Raw genomic sequence first — 24,577 nt, 5'->3', positions numbered from 1 at the left:
TCTTTTAACAGAATATTTGATATTAACACTCGATGAATGCCCATAGTCACGTGAATCTGTGCAGGGAATACCACCCTTCGTGCACGATGGGAATCGCACCTTCTGCCGCGGCGGCAGCAGAGTCTTCGGTTGCGGCGGCGGCAGCGGCGGCCAGCGACATGAACCACCTCCTGCGGCCCCTGCACTGGACCGCCGTCCTGCGACACCCTCACACCTCCGCCACATCGCCTCTCCTCTTCCGACTGTGCACCGCCGTGATGATATCCTTCTCCCTGTGCTTCATCTGCTCCGAGAGCGCCGCGCTGTTCCAGCTGGGTACTGAAGACGTGGACGTCTTCATACTGCTGATCAGTACGGTAGACACTGCTACCATCTGGATCTTCCGTATGGTGCACACTGCTGTGTTCGAGTGCGACTTTCACAAGCTCGCTCTTCAGGTTAGTGCTGGAACGATTTTATAATGGATGCTGTTACTGACGCGCTGCCTCACATGCGCTATGTGATGTAAAGTATCCGGTCACCTGACTGAAAATGACTTAAAAGTACGTGACGCCCTCCATCGGTAATGCTGAAATTCAGTATGGTGTTGGCCAGCCCTTAGTCTCCATGACAGCTTACACTCTCGCAAGCACACGTTGATACAGATGTTGGAAGGTTTCTTGGGGAATGACAGCCCATTCTTCACAGAGTGCTGCACTGAGGAGAGGTATCGATGTCGGTCGGTGAGGCCTGGCACGAAGTCGGGGTTCCAAAACATTCCAAAAGTATTCCATAGGGTTCAGGTGAGGACTCTGTGCAGGCCAGTCCATTACAGGGGTGTTATTGTCGTGTAACCACTCCTCCACAGGCCGTGCATTATGAACAGATGTTCGTAGTGCAATTTTGATATTAAACTGATATGCAAATTAATTAAATTGATCAATTAATCTGCCCCGCAGGGGCATTTTTGGCATCTGAATTCATGTGTACCTAATCTTTTGTATGGGGATTTGTTATTCTTTATGTTATGAATGGTTATCTGCTGAAGTTTATGACCTTGATCTCATTGTGGCCACACGTAACACTAATCTTGCCTTCTGTCATCCCAATATTTCCTACAGGGCCGCTTCCTTGTTGAAGTGAATAACGGTAATATTAGGTAAGAAGCTTCCTAATTTTCGTTATCAGCGGCTGTCGTTCTTACGTCACGTTTTATGTGTAACATACCTCTCTTACTTGTCTGCAGGTGGGCGATGACTTCGCTGAGTTCTTGACTTGGGACGACATCCCAGTGATACGCTCGAAGTTTCGCATGGTGCGCCGTTTCACTCTGACTTTCGTGTGGTTCGGCCTGTCCGCCTGCTCCTACTTCCTGGTCTCCCCTGTGAGTGCTGAGGGCCTGCCCTTCATACTGGCTCTGCCCTACGACGCGTCTACGCCCTTGGGCTTTGCCGTCTCGTGGCTCTTCTGCACCGTAGTGTGCCTCCACGCGGTTGTGATGACCATGGCGCTCGACTCCTTCAACGTCAGCCTCATCGCGCAGCTACGTATACAACTCACACTGCTCAGCAGCAAAATAGTCATTCTCGCCAAAGAGATGTCTGATAGACCTGTACACTCTTCAGAATCGCCTTACTACCACGAGCTTCATTACCGGCTGAAGAAATGCATCCTTCATCATCAAGCCATTATCAAGTAAGAACATTTCAACTACAAACAATAGTATCGCTACCTGCATATTTGTGTACAGTGTCATGATTGTAGCTGAAATGGTCAACTGTATCGGGGATATATTTTATTTATTTATGCATTTATTTTGCCTGGCAAGATTAGGGCCTTCAGGCCCTCTCTTACACCTAACCAGGCATACTCAGATTCAACAAATTTCAGTTTCTACAGAACATTAAGGGCATATAACATGTTATACAGTATTAATGTTAAAGAAAAAAATAGAGATTAGAAAAGTAGTACAATGATAATTATAACAATCAAGAAATAATTATAACAATCAAGAATAATAATAATAATAATAATGACTATGTATATGAAAGTAAACATATTTTTCTTTTATGAATGTCAGTCCTATTGCTAGTTGGGAATTTTCTCGTTATATTCTCGCAGCTTGTGAGTTATTCTCATCAAGCAGAGACATAAGACGATAGAATGAGGTGAAAGAGATATAGAAGAGGTAGATAGGTTAGAGGAAGAGAAATAGAATGGTAAAATTCGAAGCTATGATGGAGAGGAGAAAGAAAAAGATGAGAGGGGCACAACAATGGTGGCTATACCGTCCCTAATATGTAAGTCTTGAGTTCCCTATTGAATGTTAAGTGGTTCTGAATAAGACGCAGATCACAGGGGAGCGCGTTCCATAGTCGTATGGCTGAGATGGAAAATGACATGGAGAAAGATTTTGTGTTATGTAAAGGTACAGCCAAGATGCTAGACGTATCCGATCTGGTATTGCGGTTGTGGAATGATGATAGGTGTTTAATGTGAGAAGATAAGTATTGGGGGCACCAGTGGCTAAGAAATCGATAAGTAAGCACATCGTGTGGAGATCGCGTGCCTTATGTGGGCGTATCCAACCTAGCTGGGAGTATGAAGGACTGATATGATCATACAACCGTATATTGCATACGTATCTAACGCAAGCATTCATCACTAGCTCGAGGCATCTCGAATTTTCACTATTTATGCCGTGTTGAACTACATCACAGTAGTAAAGATTAGGCAAGACTAGTGTTTGGACTAATTTTTGTTTAACATGGGTTGGAAATGTTATATCCTAGTCAGTAATGCCAACCGAGCCCGCTGCCAAAAGGTTGGCAGCATCAAAGTCCGGACGCCGTCCGCATAAGCAGCGCCAGCGATACAGGAAATCGCCGCAAGTCTGTGCGCGCCACCGCTGGCTTCTGGCTTCTTAAGCGCTGGAGTCGCGAGCGCTAGGACAGTTCTGTATTCGCCGCTCAGTTGTATACTCGCCACCGATTTGTGTACTTGCTAGTCAGTTGTGTGTTCATCGCAGCAGAGTTGTTGTTTGTCGTCAGCCGACGCTGACCTAGCCGCTCCGACTCGAACTAGACAGATTTCTGTAGACACGGAGTTCACTACTGTGTTTCTGTATCTTCGTTAATAAAGATAAGTACCGACTTTTATTTAATCAGAGTGTTTGGGTTTTCATCTTTCTGTTCACTGTTCCAGCGGACCGGACGGCCCGCTATTAAAAGTGTGGCGGTGATTTCGTAAGCCGTTTCTACAGTGAAGTGTTTGTCGCTACGAACGCCGCCACAAAAGGAAATATTTTTCTAAATTTTTGAATTGCATGTAGGGAGGAGAGCGATTTCCGGCAAGCTGTGACTGTTTGTTCTTCCCAGTTTAGGTGTTCATCCAAGATTATTCCAAGGTCTTTTGCTGTTTTTTGGTATGGTAGTTGGGAACCATTGAGGAGTATTTGAGGGACTGTTTCGCGAAAGTACCGACTGATTAACTTTGGATGAGATATAAGTATGACCTGGGATTTCTTGGGGTTTAGTTTCAGACCTAGGTTCTGTGCCCATCGAGAAACAGACAAAGATCTGCGTTCATACTCGCTACTGTGTCAGCAATGTTCTTGGGGCTTGCACTTATGTACAGTTGGATGTCGTCGGCATATAGATGGTAGTTGCAGGAGTGAATCACTGGAGAAATATCATTAATGTACAGTGAGAAGAGTAATGGACCAAGGACGGAGCGTTGGGGAACTCCAGAGCGCACGTTTTTCCATGATGACTTTTCCGACCCACAAATGACTTGTTGACTTCTGTTTTTGAGGTAGCTGTCGAACCAGTGTATTGCGCTGTTTGAGAAATTCAGCTGCTTCATTTTAATTAGTAATATATCAAAGTCAACTGTATCAAAAGCCGTGCTAAAGTCAAGCAGTGTTAGGATGGTAGCTTCACGTCTGTCCATAGCATGTTTAATGTCATCAGTTACTTTGATTAATGCAGTTGCTGTACTATGGTGCTTTCGAAAGTCTGACTGATATTTGTCGTGGATGTTATGAGTTTTGAGGTAATCCGTCAGCTGTTCATGGACGATGTATTCTAGGGCTTTAGATATTGCAGGTAGTATGCTGATCGTCCTGTAGTCACCTGGCGACTTAGGGTTGTCAGTCTTGGGTATAGGTTGAATTAAACTTTGCTTCCACTCAGTAGGATATGTACTACTGACAAGAGACAGGTTGAAGATGTCTGTGATAACTGGAGTAATAGTGTTTACGACGTTCTTAATCATGCCAATGCTCACTCCATCATTTCCTACTGCCTCTGAAGAGATTCTCATAATTGCCTTGTGTACTGTGCCGGTAGTGACATGTTTTAGGAAAAACTTGTCTCTCGAGAGATTGATATTTTGGGGCTGGTAATTTGTCGCTGCGTGGCAGTTTACAGCTGTTGAGAAGAAATCGTTTAATTCTTCTGCAGACGCTTGATAAACAGCGTCAGATCTTCGCTTCCCTATACCGAAACTGCGCAGCTTTTTCCACAGTGCAGCAGGTTTTGATATGCCGCATACGACAGAGCGGGCATGTCTGATTTTGGCATTCCTCACGCTTTGCTTGGTTCTATTTCGGAGTTTCCTATAAGCTTCGTACGCCTCGGGAGTTGGGTTACGCTTGAAGGCCCTATGTGCAGCATCACGTTTATTTATTAACTGGCGTAATGCAGTGGTGAACCACGGAGCGGGAGCTCTCTTTACCTTGACAGTGCGTTGAGGAGCATGCTTATCATACAGTGCAATAATTTTGCGACATAATTCCCGAATTTTTCCGTCTAAAGTCGGTTCATTGCTTATATCATGCCAAGAGATGTCTGAGCAATCCTTTTGAAGAGCGTCATGGTTAACATTTTTTAGGTTTCTGTAGGTTACCAGGTGAGATTTTTCTTTGGTAGTATGTACTGAGTAATTTAAGAATATCACGTCGTGAGCAGAGAGTCCTGGAGCGGATGTCTGATTGGCGCGAATTATTTTATCTGGTCGCTTTGTTGCTATTATATCTATGAGTGTATGGCTGTGTGGCGTGTGATGAGTTGGGTCCAGCGGTGTTAAACTCATATCATTGGAGTGGAACAGTCTCCTTAGTTTTTCTGCAGAGGGAGATTTTAACTATAAGTCGATGTTTGTGTTGCCCATAATGATTATGTGTTCATACAGTGTCACGAGCGAGGACAGGGCAGACTGAAAGGAGGACATAGCACCGACGTTTGGAGGTTTATAGATTACTCCAATTAGCAGTTTCTGATTTGATGTATTTATTTCGAAAAACAAGAACTCTGCTTCTTCTTCGCCCTTTGCATCCGATATGCATAGTATAGTAGGTCTCAGATCAGAGCGAACATAGGCACCCACACCACCCCCGCATCGTGTTTCACGATCTGCCCTTAGGAGAGAGTAACCAGTGATTCGGATAGCGTCGGAAGAAATGTTTGGTTTCAACCAAGTTTCAGAGACGAGGATAACATGGAACAGCGATTGGCAGAACAGGTCACAGAACTCGTCGAAGTGAGCCGTTAGCGACTGGGCGTTCGCGTGGGCCACAAAGAGCCCGCCGCTGGAACCGGTCCGTCCCATTGTGGCCGCCTGTAGGACCGAGCGCGCTCCGTCTACCTGCTGGCCGGAAGAGGGACAAAAGCTGGATTTCGCGGGGGAAGACATATTTACAGGTGTGTCCAAGGTCGTGACTAACTCAAGCGTCTGTGGGCTAAAGGTGAAAGACAAGCTGGAGGTATCGGAGAAGGGAGCGAAAAGAAAGATGGAAAGTGGCAGTAGTGGTTACGAAAAAGATAATAGTAGTAGTAGTGGTAGTGACGAGGATGAAAATAACAGATATAGAAAGGAGGTTTTAAGGAGATTCCTGTTAGTGGAGAATGTTAATTCCCGTTTGACTGACAATATGAATATACATGAGCACTTATGATAGACAAATGAAGAAGCAATATTTATGTGAAACAATTGACTGATTTTAAATAGAGTACTTATGGTACTTATAGAAATAACGAAGCAATATTTACGTAAAAAAATGAAAAGAAAGAATAAAAATTAACTTATATTAGACAGAGTACAATATGAGACTTTGTGACTCGCGAGATTTCGCTCAGTCTTTCAGTTCGGACATGTTCGTCACCGTTTTCCTCCCTCCTTCCGTATTGACTACGATCCTGCCATCATGGGTCCATACATTTTGAAGGCCGAACTGTGTGATCCCAGTGTTCAAAACTTTTAGTCTTTTGCGCGTCAGATCTTCCCTCAGGGTAACCCCACTCTTGGCGAGTTTTCTTTTCTGGGCAAACACTTCAGCTCTTTTCCGGTATGATACAAATTTAATTATTATGGGCCTGGGTTTCATCGCACCTGGTATCCTGCGCCCAACACGGTGGCTTCTGTCAATATCGGCCACGCCGATCTGCACGCCAAGTTTCTCACGCACGAGGCTAATGGCCAGGTCGTCGGTGTTTTCAGGATCGTTTTCAGCTACCCCGAACAAGCGCAAACTGTTCCTTCGCTGATACTGCTCAATTTCATCGGTGGCCGCAGACAGTTTAGCTTCTAGGTCGGCGGCTTTTTTCTCTTGTGCGGCCAGCGACTTTTTAAGAGACTGGATTTCGGTGCTGTTGCGCCCGACAGACTCTTGCAGTTTGTCCATGACCGCGGCCGTCACAGAGTCCGTGATGGACTGCACGATTACGTCTAGCGTGTCTTTAGTGTGCAGCGCCGCACTCACCTGGGACCGGACGAGCTCCCCGATGTCGGGAAGCGAGGCCTCACCTGCCGCCGGAGACCGTACCAGTTATGAGTGTCAGCTAATATCCTGGATCAGATTCCACCACTGTTTACACATTTTAACTAAGTTTCAAGCTATTTTTAAATCTCTAAAATCTTAGCAGAAGAAAAACATAAAAGCATCTTATTAAGAGTAATAACACACAAAATATACCAAGTTATAATGAGGAGGAACAAACACTACAGCATTATTTTTTCTAATAGAAGAAAACAATGGGTTTTACATCAACTCGTACCAGAAAATGCGAGTCTGAAATGATTGTTTATTATACAACACTACAGTATGATTGAGATAAACAATAAAAGATTTATCAATTTAAATAAGAAATATTCCTGTTCCACAAGATTTATATTAAATATAAATTTTTAATATATCTATGCTCCTACAAGTAACGATGGAATGCACGAAAATTATTAGCCTAATACAAAATATGTTCAAAGTGACTGACATAAGACACAATTCAAGAGGCACCACATGAAGTAGCTAATTGAGCCGATTCTCCCACATATTGTAGTTCGTCTCCCAACAGCGTCAAAGACTGGATAACGACGCCGTTCGAGTAACTACATATATCGCAACACACAGAAAGGCGTTTACAGGGACCCCAAGTGTAAATGTCAAAGGATTCAGAAAGTGATAAGTAGTAGGAAAAAGCCGTTTGTAGTGCACTTATGACATCAAATTGCCGCGCGGGATTAGCCGAGCAGTCTCAGGCGCTGCAGTCACGGACTGTGCGGCTGGTCCTGGTGGAGGTTCGAGTCCTCCCTAGGGCATGGGTGTTTGTGATTGTCCTTAGGATAATTTAGGTTAAGTAGTGTTTAAGTTTAGGGACTGATGACCTTAGCAGTTAAGTCCCATAAGATTTCACACACATTTGAACATTTTGATATCAAATTGATATGCAGATTAATTAAATTGACCAATCAATCACCCCTGTCCCAAACCGTCCCCGCCCCCGACCACGCCCAACCCCGTCCCCAAGCCACGCCAACCCCCACTCCCAGATGACGTCACATGTTTTCTCAGCTGCATGTGTGCCCTAGCCCCCACCTCTCTGTCCCCCCTCCCCAGCCCACCCCATCCTCGCAACCTACCCTATTGGTGGGAATTTCGAATTTTGGCGGGAATTTCGAAGTTTCGTAGGAATTTTTTTGTCCCACAGGTGTGCTGACATAAAACCTCACCCTCCATCCTAGAATTGAAAGGATTTTAAAATTGGTGGTTCCCTTTCCGGTACTCAAACCCAGGTTCTCCTGGGTGGAAAGCCCAAGTGCACCCCTCTAACACAATTAAACCACCAGAGGCGCTTGGAATTGACGGGAAATTAAGAATGGCTGCGCCCTTTCTGGGACTCGAACTCTGATTATACTGGCTGGAAAGCCCAAGTGCACCCCCAACACGTGGATACTGTCCAGACGCGGGAGGAGAAGGTTATTTATTTTGGATGGGAAACCGACGCAAAGATCGATCTTAATTACATAAGTGATCTCAAAGATCTGGCTCAATAACACAACCATATGCACAGTGCTACACAAGGATGGCATAAAATCGTAAAAGAACTCAAAATCTGGTGATACCATACAACTGGTCTTGTACTGCTGGGAAAAAACGTCGCAGTACCACTCGAAACTAGCGACAGACGCACTCAAACTCTACCCTACACCTACAAGCTGGCAGGAAAACGGCTGTGGTGTAAGGTACTACCTTTATTGTTTTTGGCGTTAAATACGTTCAAGTGAAAAGATGCTGGTGTTGGAGAGAGAGGAGTTTAACAAGTGTATTACCTGTAAGCATACAGTATCTATCAGTGTTTTGACGTCAAAGTTCCCTACAGATGTCAGCTCAAAAACCATCCTGCAGCCCAGGTAATCGAAACCAATACATGCTACCACAACTGATGGGAAAAAGAGCACCATAGTTCCAATTACACTTCGAAATTGTCGTGAAAAAACAAGCATTCGTAAGGAACTGGTCATAATGCAGCATATATACTGGGGAAAATCGTCATGATAAAGACTGCATGGGAGGTGGTAGTTGAATGTGCGCTCTCCCTATTGCCAAAAATCGAGGCCCCCTTGCTCCCCCTGCCCCTCTATCCCTCCCTCCCTCCTTCCCCCTCCCGGAGAGGACACGTGATCGTTCGCCTTCTCCTCGATTGGCCTCTACGAACTGCCGAAAATCGAGGGCCCCTTGCTCCTTCCCTCGACCCCTCTAACCAAACACACATCTACCCGGGGGGGGGGGGGGGGGGAGGAGGATACATGCTCCTTCAAACGGCCAGCTGCTCCGCCGATCACCTTGCGGCGCGGGCAGGCCGCTGTCCACCCTTTGCTGTCCGCCTTAAGGCGGCGTCCTAGGCAACACAAAACGGTATTTAAGTAGCACTACTCCGGCCATCTGGAGAACGGTCCAGATCAGCACTCGGCTTTCCACCATCTGGCAGCATTCTTAAGGCGACGCTCCTATGCAAACACAGTAGCGCGTATAACTTACTAAACAATAGGAGATAAAAGGACGGCCTCCTCAACTGCAACGTGTTCGTCTAAAATATAGCGATAGAGCCCACACACGCAGCCCTCCCCTCCCCTTTCCCCCCTGCCGCTGTGTCCGGTTCCCACCACAGCAGACATGCCCCCACCACCCCCTTGCCCACAGCAGCCTGCCATTCGGTGATGGAGAACAGTTGTATTTCAAGTCAATGCATCTATAACCAAGGATCTATTAAAAAAAGGAAAACACATTTGTGAGCATAATAAATCTCCTCTTTCCACAAAAATAGATAAAATCCATTTTCTTTTAGTTTTATGAGCAAAATCGGTATAGATTTTACATTCGACTGCCGTCGCATCTCATTATTTTGTGAAGTCCAGCTTAGTGTACCGCCACCGACCACAAATGATCAGCAGAGACATGCTCACCCCGCGTAAAATCAGGAAAAAAGAAACTTCGACTATTTTGATGCGAGAGCTACGGTTCACTGCAGAAAGTCCTTGTTATTTCGAAACTGTCATCAGGGAAGTCTGACTTGTACGGAAGTCGGGGAGCACTACATCTAAGACCTTCTGCATCCTTTGGGTAAACAGGACGAGCTGAGTTAACGCGACAGGAACTCGTTTTGACCCCTCGGTGGAAATGGGAACATGGTGTCATAGCTCCTCCAACCGTGTACAGTGTGTAAGGCCAGTGTCGAACGAAGCCTTCGTTGCAACACTAGGTAGTAGAAGAGACAGTACTAGCATTTATGGTGCTGTTGCTTGTTGCAAAAATTAGGAAAACTACACATCATACATGGCATGGGGAAGGACAAACATTTTGCGCTACATCACCAAACTACATACAGGTAGTCCAAAGGAGATCTGTGTCTCTCAGGGTGCATTCATCTCTATCACTCAAACATATGTGACGATCCTATTAAATTTACAGGTATTTATCCATTGGAGCAGGTGGTTCGTGATCAAAGTCGCTTCCACAGACCGGTGTAAAGTATCATCACCTGTACTGTAGGATGACCATCAAGCGAGAGGGTTGTAACCTCCCCCTCACTTATCGACCTTGATGACAGTGAAAAATTAAACCACGTGCACCTAATGGAAATTTGGAAAAAGCAATCGTCCCCGAAGTTAATTTGTCGGTAAAGAGGGAGGAAAGGGTTACATCTAAATGAAAGGAAAAATGCAAATGATATTGGTGAAAATTAATTTTGAGAAAAGGGTAAAATTAATAAAGAAAGTAAATGTGCGGTCGTTACGTTAACAATTATGTGGCCTTAATTAGATATTTGAGATTTGGGGAAAATTACGGTCGCCAGTCCTATGGACAACTACTATAATAAGTGAAAATGAAAGATTAATGCACATATAATTAGCATTAAAAGCGTGGCAACTGAAGGTTGACACGTGCTGTGTGAAAACTGAATATTTGTCACAAGTAATAAATTTCGCAACACTCTGACTTAATTTAGCAAAAGAATTAATAAAACCGGAAAATTTAAAGTTAATTTAGTGACTGAAATTAATAGAGAACTTTGTTTCTGAAGCACTACAAAATTCAATAAAATAAGGTTAGTCTTAGGCTACCTCAACAATCATTTCAAAAGCTACTTGAATCTACGCAATAAAGAAATAGGAGATTTAACTTTGACCTTGAATTAAATGATTCTGAACAATTAACAATAGTAAAATTTAGTACGTACCAAGCTGAGCTGCAATCACAGGTAAGCTAAACTATGGTAACAAAACTCGCACTCTTAGTTTGTGCTTGTGTAATCTAAATATTATAGCCAGCTATGAATACTTTAACTGAACTTTGAAATTCGAGCAGTGAAGTGGAATAATATTACTTAAATGCTGGCGTTTGAATTTCAACGACACTCGGGTTCATTCCGGGAAAGGAAGGGACCCGGCTTGGTAATGCAATTGGGACAGTGAGCAACAAATGTCCATGCTAAGTTGCTGTAATTATCGTTACGGAAATGGAACAGTTTGAAAAGCTGAGGTCTGCCATACAGTTCTAAGACTTTACGTGCTTCCAGTTTTCCTTGTTGGTTGATTGAGGGTTTGAAGCCGTCGATCGAGGAGGTGGCGACACTCACACATTGTCGGCCGTCGCTGTTGCAGAAGCTCGATGTTAGCGCGCCTTCTTCTCGACACGGTCACCAGGCGAAACGGGCTCTTGATGTGCGCCAGCTAATGCTTCTCGTCCGCGACACCGTGTGAGAAACTATCGTAGCAAGTCGAGCGCAATTACATGCTGCCAAACCCCGAAAGCGCGGCAACTCGCGGGAGCGGCACGCAACACACCTGCTCCACCACACTCCATCCAGACTCTCCCTGCCCGCGCTCCATGCGGCCGAGTTCACGCTACCAAAGATCCTAAACACTTTGGTTCTCCACACGACCTATCGCTGTATTCGTTCGATAGCATAGTCTTCCCTAGGCAAGACCCAGCGTAAAAATACAAATAATATTTTACAAAACAAACCAATTATACATCGACATAAATGCGACACAGAAATGTCATATCTTGAGGTAACAAAACAAGGAAAAAAATTGTAGTACAATAGATGGAAATAGGACGATATACATTTCCGGCGTTACAGAGTACCTGTATTGCTCCTTCATAAGCAGTTTAATACATTTGTTTTTCGGTTGTAACGCACCCAATCAGTCTACACCACCATACACTTTTTTTTCTACCATGACTTAGAGATCCATGTCAGTTGCTGCTAAACTGACGTTAACATGTTTCGATCCTCTGGCTCTCACAGAAACCGGAACGTTGCATGGTATAAACTATACGGCTACCACATAACAGGCTGGTAGAAAGAAAACATTGATGTGATGTTTCTCATTGACAAGTATGTGGAAGACATCACATCATGTGGAAACTGGAAAAATTTACAGTATTGTAGAGCGCTTCCAACAATTACTCGAAGGTGATTACCTGTACAGTTAATCTCACCCTTCCATCGAAAGGATAGTAGATGTCTCGGTGCTCCGTTTCGAAAAGCATTGTTCCTTCATTTTTCAGTCATGTACATGATTACTCCTCCAGTGTCGACCATCGCCGGGAGGTGCTGTTCGCAACTCGCATTAGGTGCCACAAATGAAAAGAGGTACTGTTGTCTTATTGGTGAAAAAAATAAAAAATTAAGGAAAGACATGTGTAGGTTATAGGAGCATATGGAAATAGGACGACTCTATAGCAATAAGGAGCACTTCCAAACAACTGTATTAACGTGACGACCTCTACATTTAATCCCATGTTCCCCAGCGACAAGTAGCAGATATTCAGTGTTCCGTCAAGGTGCCCTCTATCGCAACAGAGTGGTGTCAGTCAATCATTATGCGGTAATCAACAGCGTATCAAGTGGACGGTCGGAACTGGAAAGACGCCATTGATATGGAGCGATGTACTGTAATACCCACCGCAGTTGATAGCGAGATAAATTTTAGAAATTTTATCCAGACATCAGAGAGCAATATCCACCACATTCCGCAACCTGTTAAGAAACAAAGTGAGCTTAGTTAATGCTATAGGAGCGTGTTTTGACCACTCGGTGGAAGTGGGAACATGTTTCCGTAGCTCTGCCACCCATGTACGATGTATGAGCTCAGTGTCAAATGAAGCCTGCTCCTGCAACACGACGACAGTACGAACAGTTACAGTAGAGTTTCTTGCTGGGAAATTTAGGAAGACTCAACATCGAAGCAGATCCGTGCCCCTCAGGATTCGTTCACGTTTATCGCCTAAACATTCTATCATTGTTATCCTGTTCCATCCAGCAGCGAAAAATTACGAGCTATAAAATCTCCATTAATTTCATCCGATATATTTTTACCGCATCTCTCTCATCCGATATATCTAAAACGAATACTGTCTACGTGCTGCCATTGAACATATGCCACGATCCTATTAAATATACAGGTATTTATCCATTGGAGCAGGTGGCCAGTGATCAACGTCGCTTGCACAGACCGCTGTAAAGTTTCATCGCCTGTACTCTACGAGAAACTTCTCCCACATGTTATCAGTCGCAGGAGAGGGACCCTGTTTCGTTATTTGATATACCGCTTCTTCTGCTGTAACATGCTTTGTACACTGGCATACATTTTGTTTCCGCCACGACTTCGACGCCGGTGTCAGATTAGCAAGTTTGGTCCATGGATTCCCCCAGTAAAGACAGAGTAAATCGCATTATGTGGTAAACAACAGCGTACCTGGACTGTTGGGAAGGAACGACACCGTCGATGTACTGTAATAATAAACATCATAGTTGATAGTGGGATCAATTTTAGCAATTTTATCGTAATTTCAACAACGACCAATGACGCAGCAGCATGCTTACCAATTTCTGTATCATCGCTAAACAACCCCTCCACTACTTTGTGGTTACCATCACGAATGTAAGTAGATGACTGCGCAGTATGTTCATTCATTGTTAATTCTCGAACATACAGGGCTATTACAAATGATTGAAGCGATTTCATAAATTCACTGTAGCTCCATTTATTGACATATGGTCACGACACACTACAGATACGTAGAAAAACTCAAAGTTTGGTTCGGCTGAAGCCGCACTTCAGGTTTCTGCCGCCAGAGCGCTCGAGTGCGCAGTGAGACAAAAGGGCGACAGCAGCCAAGAAAGCGTATGTCGTGCTTGAAATGCACTCACATCAGTCAGTCATAACAGTGCAATGACACTTCAGGACGAAGTTCAACAAAGATCCACCAACTGCTAACTCCATTCGGCGATGGTATGAGCAGTTTAAAGCTTCTGGATGCCTCTGTAAGGGGAAATCAACGGGTCGGCCTGCTGTGAGCGAAGAAACGGTTGAACGCGTGCGGGCAAGTTTCACGCGTAGCCCGCGGAAGTCGACGAATAAAGCAAGCAGGGAGCTAAACGTACCACAGCCGACGGTTTGGAAAATCTTACGGAAAAGGCTAAAGCAGAAGCCATACCGTTTACAATTGCTACAAGCCCTGACACCCGATGACAAAGTCAAACGCTTTGTATTTTCGGCACGGTTGCAACAGCTCATGGAAGAGGATGCGTTCAGTGCGAAACTTGTTTTCAGTGATGAAGCAACATTTTTTCTTAATGGTGAAGTGAACAGACACAATGTGCGAATCTGGGCGGTAGAGAATGCTCACGCATTCGTGCAGCAAATTCGCAATTCACCAAAAGTTAACGTGTTTTGTGCAATCTCACGGTTTAAAGTTTACAGCCCCTGTTTCTTCTGCGAAATAAACGTTACAGGACACGTGTATCTGGACATGCTGGAAAATTGGCTCATGCCACAACTGGAAACCGACAGCGCCGACTTCATCTTTCAACAGGATGGTGCTCCACCGCACTTCCATCATGATGTTCGGCATTTCTTAAACAGGAGATTGGAAAACCGATGGATCGGTCGTGGTGGAGATGCATGATCAGCAATTCATGTCATAGCCTCCACGCTCTCCCAACTTAACCCCATGCGATTTCTTTTTGTGGGGTTATGTGAAAGATTCAGTGTTTAAGCCTCCTCTACCAAGAAACGTGCCAGAACTACGAGCTCGCATCAACGATGCTTTCGAACTCATTGATGGGGACATGCTGCGCCGAGTGTGGGAGGAACTTGATTATCGGCTTGATGTCTGCCGAATCACTAAAGGGGCACATATCGAACATTTGTGAATGCCTAAAAAAACTTTTTGAGTTTTTGTATGTGTGTGCAAAGCATTGTGAAAATATCTCAAATAATAAAGTTATTGTAGAGCTGTGAAATCGCTTCAATCATTTGTAATAACCCTGTATACACCAAAGTCTACCAGACAGCGACCTACATATCTCTAGTACCTCTATCATATTGCGTAACTTACGACCTTTCTCTATGTCTTTGGGAGTCACAGGGCATTTTCGCATTCTTATGAAAAAGTTAAGAGACCGACAGACGTCGCATTGTCTTCGACCAGCGCTCAGTGCAGCTGACCTGAAGTAGACCACTAACCGCTACATTCCACGTTTCATGTAGGAACAGTGCGTACTGGGGATGTAACAGCTGTCTGGCCCCATCCAGGACCACAAGATTTATCCAGATGCGTGAATGTTGAGGAGGTTAGCACCCCTTATCTGTGTATAGTAGATATGAAACTGTTGTGAAGATATAACAGAGGGTTAACAACAAGAAACTGGTGATTTTTGTACATGATCGAGCTCCAGGCGGACGGAGTTTGTTGCGTTTTACTTAAAGTATTGTTCTAGTGTCTGCGTTCATTACCAAGAAGGTATTGATAAGAGAGAACATAAACACAAGCACACCTAAGGCTACATTATTACGGTAATTAATTTATCAATTTAATTAATTTGCATATCAATTTGATATCAAAATTGCGCTAGAAATGGGTTTATCCTACTACTGCGATACCTCATTGCCCTATCAATGTGCCTTTAATTTTTGGGCGTGGACATTCTAGGGATACTGGTGATACACCCCAGGTAGACTGGCAATCCTTTACGGATGTGCCTCCAGAGGTCACTGGTGCTAATGAAAGAGAGGAACAGAACACTTCAGGACAGTATTTCCTTTTTTTTTTATTCAATGACTATCATAATGTCCGGGAAAGGACAAAAATATGTTGGAACCTTTCGGTCCGACCTTGTCTTCGTGACTTTCTGTGCCTGTTTCTTTGAACACACAATCTTCTTACAGGTTCAAGCCTGTTCGCAGACAGATGCAGAGAGGTGTAAGGCATTATATTTAGCGATAAACGATTTCTATTGAAACGCAAACTGTTGAATAGTTCTTGAACGGTTATACAGAGTGGTCTATTGATAGTGACCGGCCCAAATATCTCACGAAATATGTATCAAACGAACAAATTACAAAGAACGTAATTACTCTAGCTTGAAACGGGAAACCAGATGGCGCTATGGTTGGCCCGCTAGATTGTGCTGCCATAGATCAAACGGATATCAACTGCGTTTTTTTAAAATAGGAACCACCATTTTTAATGCATATTCGTGTAGTACGTAAAGAAATATGAATGTTTTAGTTGGACCACTTTTTTCGCTTTGTGGTAGATGGCGCTGTAATAGTCACTAACGTATATGTACGTGGTATCACGTAACATTCCGCCAGTGCGAACGGAATTTGCTTCGTGATACATTACCCGTGTTAAAATGGAACGTTTACCAATTGCCGAAAAGGTCGATATCGTGTAGATGTATGGCTGTTTGGATCAAAATGCCAACGGGCGTGTGCTATGTATGCTGCTCGGTATCCTGGACGACATCATCCAAGTGTCCGGACCGATCGCCGGATAGTTACGTTATTTAAGGAAACTGGAAGTGCCCTGCCACATGTGAAACGTCAACCACGACCTGCAACAAATGATGATGCCCAAGTAGGTATTTTAGCTGCTGTCATGACTAATCCGCACATCAGTAGCAGACAAATTCGAGAGAATCAGGAATCTCAGAAACGTCGGTGTTGTGAATGCTACATCAATATCGATTGCAGCCGTACCATATTTCTATGCACCAGGAATTGCATGGCGACGATTTTGAACGACGTGTACAGTTATGTCACTGGCACAAGAGAAATTACGGGACGATGACAGATTTTTTGCACGCGTTCTATTTAGCGACGAAGCGTCATTCACCAACAGCGGTAATGTAAACCGGCATAATACACACTACTGGGCAACGGAAAATCCACGATGGCTGCGACAAGTGGAACATCAGCGACCTTGGCAGGTTAATGAATGGTACGGCATTATGGGAGGAAGGGTACTTGGCCCCCATTTTATCGTTGGAAATCTAAATGGTGCAATGTATGCTGATTTCCTACGTAGTGTTCTACCGATGTTACTACAAGATGTTTCACTGCATGACACAATGGCGATGTACTTCCAACGTGATGGATGACCAGCACATACCTGGTGTGCGGTTGAAGCAGTATTGAGTAGCATATTTCATGACAAGCAGTTGGTCATCGAAGCACCATACCATGGCCCGCGCGTTCCCCGGATTTATTTCTGTGGAGAAAGTTGAAGGAAATTTGCCATCGTGATCCACCGACAACGCCGACAACATGCGTCAGCGCATTGTCAATACATGTGTGAACAATATGGAAGGCGAACTACTCGCTGATGAGAGGAATGTTGTTACACGTATTGCCAAATGCATTGAGGTTGACTGACATAATTTTGAGCACATATTGCATTAATGTGGTATTTACAGGTAATCACGCTGTAACAGCATACGTTCTCAGAAATGATAACTTCACAAAGGTACATGTATCACATTGGAACTACCGTCATAAGATGTTCAAATGTACCTACGTTATGTAATTTAAAAAACCTTCCTGTCACCAAATGTACGTCTGAAATTGTGAGCCATATGTTTGTGACTATTACAGCGCCGTCTATCACAAAGCGAAAAAAGTGGTCGAACTAAAACATTCACATTTCTTTACGTACCACACGAATACGTAATAAAAAATCGGGGTTCCTATTTAAAAAAGCGCAGTTGATATCCGTTTGACCTATTGCAGCGCCATCTAGCGGGCCAACCATAGCGCCATCTGGTTTCCCCCTTGAAGGTAGACCAGTTTCGTTTTTTGTAGTATTTTCGTTTGACGCTTATTTCGTCAGATATTTAGCCCGGTCACAATGAATGGACTACCCTGAATATCGGTAAAATAGTACAGGATCTGGATAGCAAGTGACAATGATGAGCGTCATGGGAGTCTTAGCTGCTGAGTGCAGTCTCGATTTCGTGACATTACGAGCAAAGTAAGTATGATGTGATGGGATTAATTAGGTTATGTATAGATCTCCTAAGTATAACGTCATTTAAAAAAGACCTCTCTAACGTTCATCTCCAGGAACTGTCTAAGGAAAGCAAGCCTTATGCAGTATTTATGAAAGCCTCGAAGCGTTTGTATCTACATCTATATCATACTCCGCAAGCCACCTAACGATGTGTGGTGGAGGGTACCTTTGGTGCCACTAACTGAGCCTTCCTACTCTGTTCCACTCGCGATAGCGCTTGGGAAGAATAATTGTTGGTAAGCCTTTGTATTGGCTCTCGTTTCTCGAATTTTCTCCTCACGGTCACTACGTAAAGACGTATGTGTGGAGAAGTAATATGTTGTCCCTCCTTCCCCGGACAGAGCTTTCTTCAAATTTCGATACTTAATTTCTCCGGATGCACAACACCTCTCTCGTAACGTCTGCCAAGAGAGTTTGTTGAGCACCTGCGTAACACTCTTGCACCTGCTAAACGACTGCGTGAGGAAACGCGCAGCTCTTCGTTGGATCTTCTCTATCACCTTTGTCAGTTCTATGTGGTAGGAATCCCAGATGGGCGAAAAATTTCCTGGAATCAGTCAAACAAACTCCTTATAAGCCACTTCCATCGTTGCTGAGCTATATTTCCTTAAGAATCTTCCTATGAATCTGTCTCTGGCATCTGCTTTTCTCGCTATTTGTTTTATGTGGTCATTTAACTTAAGATTGCTCTGGATAGTTACTCCTACATATTTTACGATAGATACTGTTTCCAGCGGTTTGTCAAAAGAGTATAGCTGTAATGTAGTGAATTTCTTTTCCTACGTATGTTCAATATACTACATTTATTTACGTTCGGGGTCAACTGCCAGAGCCTGCACCATTCATCAAAGATGGTTCAAGTGGCTCTGAGCACTATGGGACTTAGCATCTGGGGTCATCAGTCCCCTAGAACTTAGAACTACTTAAACCTAACCAACCTAAGGACATCACACACATCCATGCCCGAGGCAGTATTCGAACCTGTGACCATAGCGGTCACGCTGTTCCAGACTGTAGGGCCTAGAACCGCTCGGCCACCCCGGCCGGCCACCATTCATCAATTCCCTGTATATCATCCTGCAAATCGTTACTATTTTATGGCGTTGCTACTTTGTTAGAGACAGCCGTATCATCTACAACAGTAACGGTTGTATTACACTTCCTTGGGGGACTCCAGAAATTATCTTTACATCTGTCGATATTTTCCCGTTAAGAACAACGTGTTGAGCTCTATCTGCAAGGAAGTCGTGAATCCAGTCGCAATTCCTCTGCGACATTCGACAAGCTCGTATTTTTTTTTCACTAAACGACAGTGCGGGACGATGTAAAATGCCTTCCTGAAGTCAAGGAATTCGCCGTTAACTTGAGCGATGTCTACGGTGCCGTAGATCTCATAGAGGACCAGGATGAGCTGAGTTTCGCAGGATCTCTGTTTGCGCAATCCAAGTTGATTCTTATACAGCACTTTTTAATTTTCCAAAACCCCTCTAATTCTTGAGCCTAAAACATGTTCCATAATTCCACGACAGATTGACGTAAGTTACATAGATCTATAATTGTGTGCATCTGTGCTACAGCCCTTCTTAAAAATGAGAATGAGATGCGCTTGCTTCCAGTCTCTCGGTACCCTTCGTTGCACAAGCGATCTTCGATAAATTACTGCTAGAAGGGGAACCAGTTCTTTCACATAATGTTTGTAGAATCTGGTCCTAATGGCTTTCCTCTGATAAGCGGTTGATTTCTATTTCGCAATCTGTTACCTCATTATCTGCCATTTCGACGGTTGAAGGGAGGGGCCGTGTTACGATCAATTGCGGCCTTCTCTCTGTTATCTTCCGTTACGGTACCAGTAAGGTCACTGAGTCAATGAATTTATGATTTCGAACCACTTACTGATTTTACATACGACCAAAACCTGTTAGGGTTTTTACACAGATCGGCTGACAATGGCCTACTTTCAAAGTCACTGAACGACTCTCTCATTGCACTCCTTACGCTCGTTTTCGGTTAGTTCAGCTTTTGTTTGTCAGCTAGGTTTTCACTTGTCTTTAACCTGACATGACGTCCTGTTTGCTTACGTAGCAGTTTTCTACCACGGCCATTAAATCATGGTGAGTCTGCCCATCCCTTAAGACCTTACTCGACACTGACATGTCTAGGGCTTACTGTATACCAGTATAGTAGCAATACGTGGCTTAGAAAGGAGTGGCATGGGGTACATGATAAGATCATCAACATCCTATCTCGGCGAATGGCAAAATATCATCTTGATACTGAGGACAAATAGGGCACAGTTAGGTTTTTCCTAACAAACGTTTAGTTTCGTATAGGGACTGTGACAAGCGTATAGGATCAGGAAGTTGTCGTTAGCAGTGATGAGCTACTACTGGTCTACGAAATGTGACCACAGAATGGAGCGGAAGACGTAATGTTCAAATGACAGTAAAAGGCATAGCTGCTTTCCTCGCAGTGTTACCTGGACGGTGTGGTGCTAGGATGGATGTAGACTCATTTGTGAGTACGGTCTGAGGCCATCTGCTGCTAGCTGGACTCGAGGAGCCAAGTCATTGCACCGAGTTCCATTGACCACAAACCACAAGTGCCCGGGATTACAAGGACATGTGAATGTGGTCGTTCGTGCTGTATGTTAAGTCTGTAAGTGTTTACATCTCACTTCAGTCAGTCACACAGACGTAAACACTGGCCTGGTGTCAGGAATCTGACAGCCCGCATGACTAAGAAGCATAGCCGACATATGCCAGCTTTTGTTATTAATGATGCTAACGTGTAACTGAGCATTCTTAATCATTATGAGCTGAAGGCGAAGCCTGAGTCACTGCCTCTTCTTCAAACAAGCCCACAAAAGACGTAAGAGTCATACGATGTTCGGCCACAAGCGATGAGTAATGTGCTGGCGCCATCAGAAGAGTGCAGGGCTACGCAGCTAACCTGGCCTCCATGAAATGTTGATTCGTAGCCCGTCGTATAGGTCAGGTATTCCGGTGGAAGGCAAGTTGATCATTTTCCAGCACCATTCATCATTTCTTAGTGGGCTTTCATAGAAACGACGTGATGGTCATCCGGGAAAAAGACAAGAGCTTTTGAAATCCGCGCTTGGATATTTAGAAGCACACGTTATAATAGGTAGCGTCCTCGCGTCATATTGACTTATGAAAGTCATATATTAATTCTGTGCTGTCATGTGTATAATATATGGCGTAAAGTTTGAGTTACATGCGGCCGTTGTACTGTAAAAGATATTAAATTAATCTCTGGAATTGTGTGCGTTTACAAGTTACGAAAGAGCAGGGCAGATGCCGATGGATATAAACCTTTTCCAGTGCGGACGCTGCTAGTCCGCTAATCTACAACGCTCCTCGACCGGCTCCTCACGAGAGTCTTCTGTTATGTTTTGTAACAGGAACTCAGACTTGCTGGAGCGGCGCCTAGGGGCCATGCTGCTGGCACAGAGCATATCCATCGGTGCCGCCGCCTGCTTCCAGATGTTCCAGATTGCCACGGTGAGTGTACACGGCGCGTCACTGCAAAATATAAGGATATGTAGGAGCTGAGAAGTTGTTGAAAAAGAGGCCTGGTCATGAACTATAGTCGGCCACTGTGGCCGAGCGGTTCTAGGCGCTTCAGTCCGGAACCGCGCTGCTGCTACCGTTGCAGGTTCGAATCCTGCCCTGGGCATAGACGTGTGTGATGTCCTTAGGTTAGTTAGGTTTAAGTAGTTCTAAGTCTAGGGAACTAATGACCTCAGATGTCAAGTCCCATACTGCTAGGAGCCATTTGATTTGAACCATGAGCTACACTTGGGACCTAGAGAAATACAGGTGTCATAATATGCAGAGAGATTGCAAAAGGTGGGTTTCACAAAGTTTACTCTTCTAATTACCGTACAAGGCTGCCTGTATTGTAATAGATGACGCACCAAGCCACACACAGTTTATTCACTGTTAAAAGAACATAATTCTCCAGCGCGCCTTCCAAATGTTGATACTGTGAAGAAAGAAGAAAAAGTTTTCTGACTAGTACTAAACTGCAAATGAAAACACGCAAGTCAGAAACTTGTTGTGGAAAGGTAGTAAGTGTATCTGTTTACTATCGACATTCGCTGAAACTCCACCAGAAGGAACCACTCAAAAGTTCGACTGGAAGGAGGAGATATAGAAAACTTTAAAATGCCCAGCAATAATTGGGAGACTGATTTACATCACAGTTTATTGCAACATGATCACATTTCTATCCACTCATCTTTAAGTGAAACGTCATAAAATGTCCAGCAATAATTGGGAGACTGATTTACATCACAGTTTATTGCAACATGATCACATTTCTATCCACTCATCTTTAAGCGAAACGTCAAATAAATAGTGTTTGGAGGCGGGACAAGCGACCAAAAGAAACTCCTCTTGGAGTGGAACATTAACAATTGTTTGACGAAGCGACCATCATAGAAAATAGTCTTCTGTCAACCACGACCCACGTTGTCTCCAGTGGTGATGTTTCCATATCAGTAACGTTACAAGAAGTCATTCACTGACCACCATAATACCTGCCATAACACATTAACGTCTTGTCCAATATGAATTTTTACGCTCGTTGAAAATTGTCTGTTTCAGTAACGACTGTAAACACTACCGCACGTTCTTCGCTATGTTCTTTCCTGTCATGTTCATCACCATTCTCTGTTTCCCCGATCTTTTGCTGGCTTAGTGTACTTAAATTGATTACCTTCTCGTAACTGTCGTTGTTTGTGCAATGATAAGCTGTACTACTGTCAGCAGAATCGGGTGAACATTGAAAAGAATCGTTACACACAAAACAGAAGCGGTTGATCTTTTCTTCTAGGGAACTTAACAAATTTCAAATTTTAAAACGACATGTTGATCCAAGATTGTTAGATTAATTTCTGCACAATTAAAGTTCATTACTGCTTCGTACTGATTATGTGCGAAAGTTGTGACTATGGTCGTATTGTCATTCTTTCGTTGTTTACTGATTTTCCTTGAAATGTTTCGAGCTTTAGCATTCGGCTGTGTCCGCGAAGCGCACATGCACTTGTCGCCATCGGAATCTCGATCATTTTTTGCAGACAAATGTTTCGTTTTTGTGCACAGTTCGTCTATGTGTTGGTAGCTGTTACTTATTTGTTCTTTCCGTAATTCTGATCGTAAGTGTTAGGTTTAGATTTTTTCGGAAATTTCTTTGACATTCTTTTGTAATTATGCGGTCTCATCTTTTACTACGTAGGGGAAGGCCTTGCTAATTTTCACAAATATTTCTGCGAGGTCGGTTCCTTGTGTGTTTTTAATTTGCTCGATGTCGGTTTCTAAAACTTGTAATTGGTTAGTAATATCGTCAAATACTGGTTGAGAGCCCTTATTTATTTCTTCCGACTTCGGCTGGTAAACATTGTATCTTGTCTTGTGTCTGTTTAAACTGCTCATTGGTTTGTTCTTGTGAATGTTCACCGTCTTCCCTCAACTGTTGAAACTGTACAACTCACACACATTTGAGAATTGGGCAGTTTTTAAATTTTTTCATCTATAATGGCGTTTCTGAACGTCTCTCTAGCAAATCACCTTCAAAAGAAAAACAGCCCCGTTACAAATCAGTCACACATTTCTGCACTTTTGAGAAGGAGCATATATAACATCAAATTTCTACAAGTTTTTACGTGTTTCCATTGGTTATAAACCATCCAAAGATTTCTTTGGCGCAAGTACGTTCTTTTTTTACTTATCTGAACGCAACATAAAGACACAATCATTTTGAAAGGATTCTATAGCGTGATAGTAGTTCAGACAAAACGCTTCAGTCTTGTTTACTTTTCATTGCTCACTGTACTTATATCTTCATAAAGTTCAAAGATGATGAAACCTCGTTTCAGCCTGTGTAGCATTTCGTTTTACGTTGTTCCAGAGTGCGGATGGTATGCAGCAGGTCGGGAAGTTCGGCTGTTACTTGTCTACAATGCTAGCTGAGCTCTTCATTTACTGCTGGTTTGGGGACGACCTTATTACAGAAGTGAGTAAATCACAGAAAATAATCTGACCTGCCAAATCACACAGTTTTAATTCGTCACCCAACTTCATTTCCGAATACATTTTGGTTCCCAGAGGGGAGCATGTTATGGAATGCATGAAACTGCGTACCTTACACTGTCAGTAATTCATTTTCGTATGGAGCATTTGAGTTTATCCGACGATGTAAAAATAATTACAACTGTACATATTTCTGCTCAAAATATTTTCGATACAATGAGCCAACTAGAAAACATAAAACTATATTTGGGTAGCCACAAATTCATTTTACTGTTAAAAAAACATCAATCTGTTAATCAACTACTATTCACAATCACTATACACAGCGTTGCTAATAATGGGTATGGTGTGAAAGTGGAACAATGATAAATGTCAGTCTGGTCGTATGGATGGAAGAGTTGGAGAG

The 24,577-nt window shown here is 43.6% G+C and overlaps 1 protein-coding gene across 1 annotated transcript; it reads left to right on the top strand.

Moving 5' to 3' along the window:
* Nucleotides 1-1,362: 1,362 nt before the first annotated feature.
* LOC126092770 (uncharacterized) lies at nucleotides 1,363-24,181 on the top strand. Its single transcript, XM_049908498.1, has 3 exons — nucleotides 1,363-1,674; nucleotides 21,540-21,639; nucleotides 24,050-24,181. The coding sequence occupies exons 1-3, from the start codon at nucleotides 1,478-1,480 to the stop codon at nucleotides 24,179-24,181; spliced, it is 429 nt and encodes a 142-aa protein (XP_049764455.1). The 5' UTR covers nucleotides 1,363-1,477.
* The last annotated feature ends 396 nt before the right edge of the window (nucleotides 24,182-24,577 follow it).

This window comes from Schistocerca cancellata, chromosome 7 (genome assembly GCF_023864275.1).
Source record: "Schistocerca cancellata isolate TAMUIC-IGC-003103 chromosome 7, iqSchCanc2.1, whole genome shotgun sequence".
NCBI classification, from domain to species: Eukaryota; Metazoa; Arthropoda; class Insecta; order Orthoptera; family Acrididae; genus Schistocerca; species Schistocerca cancellata.
This window is presented reverse-complemented; position numbering and strand designations above follow the sequence as displayed.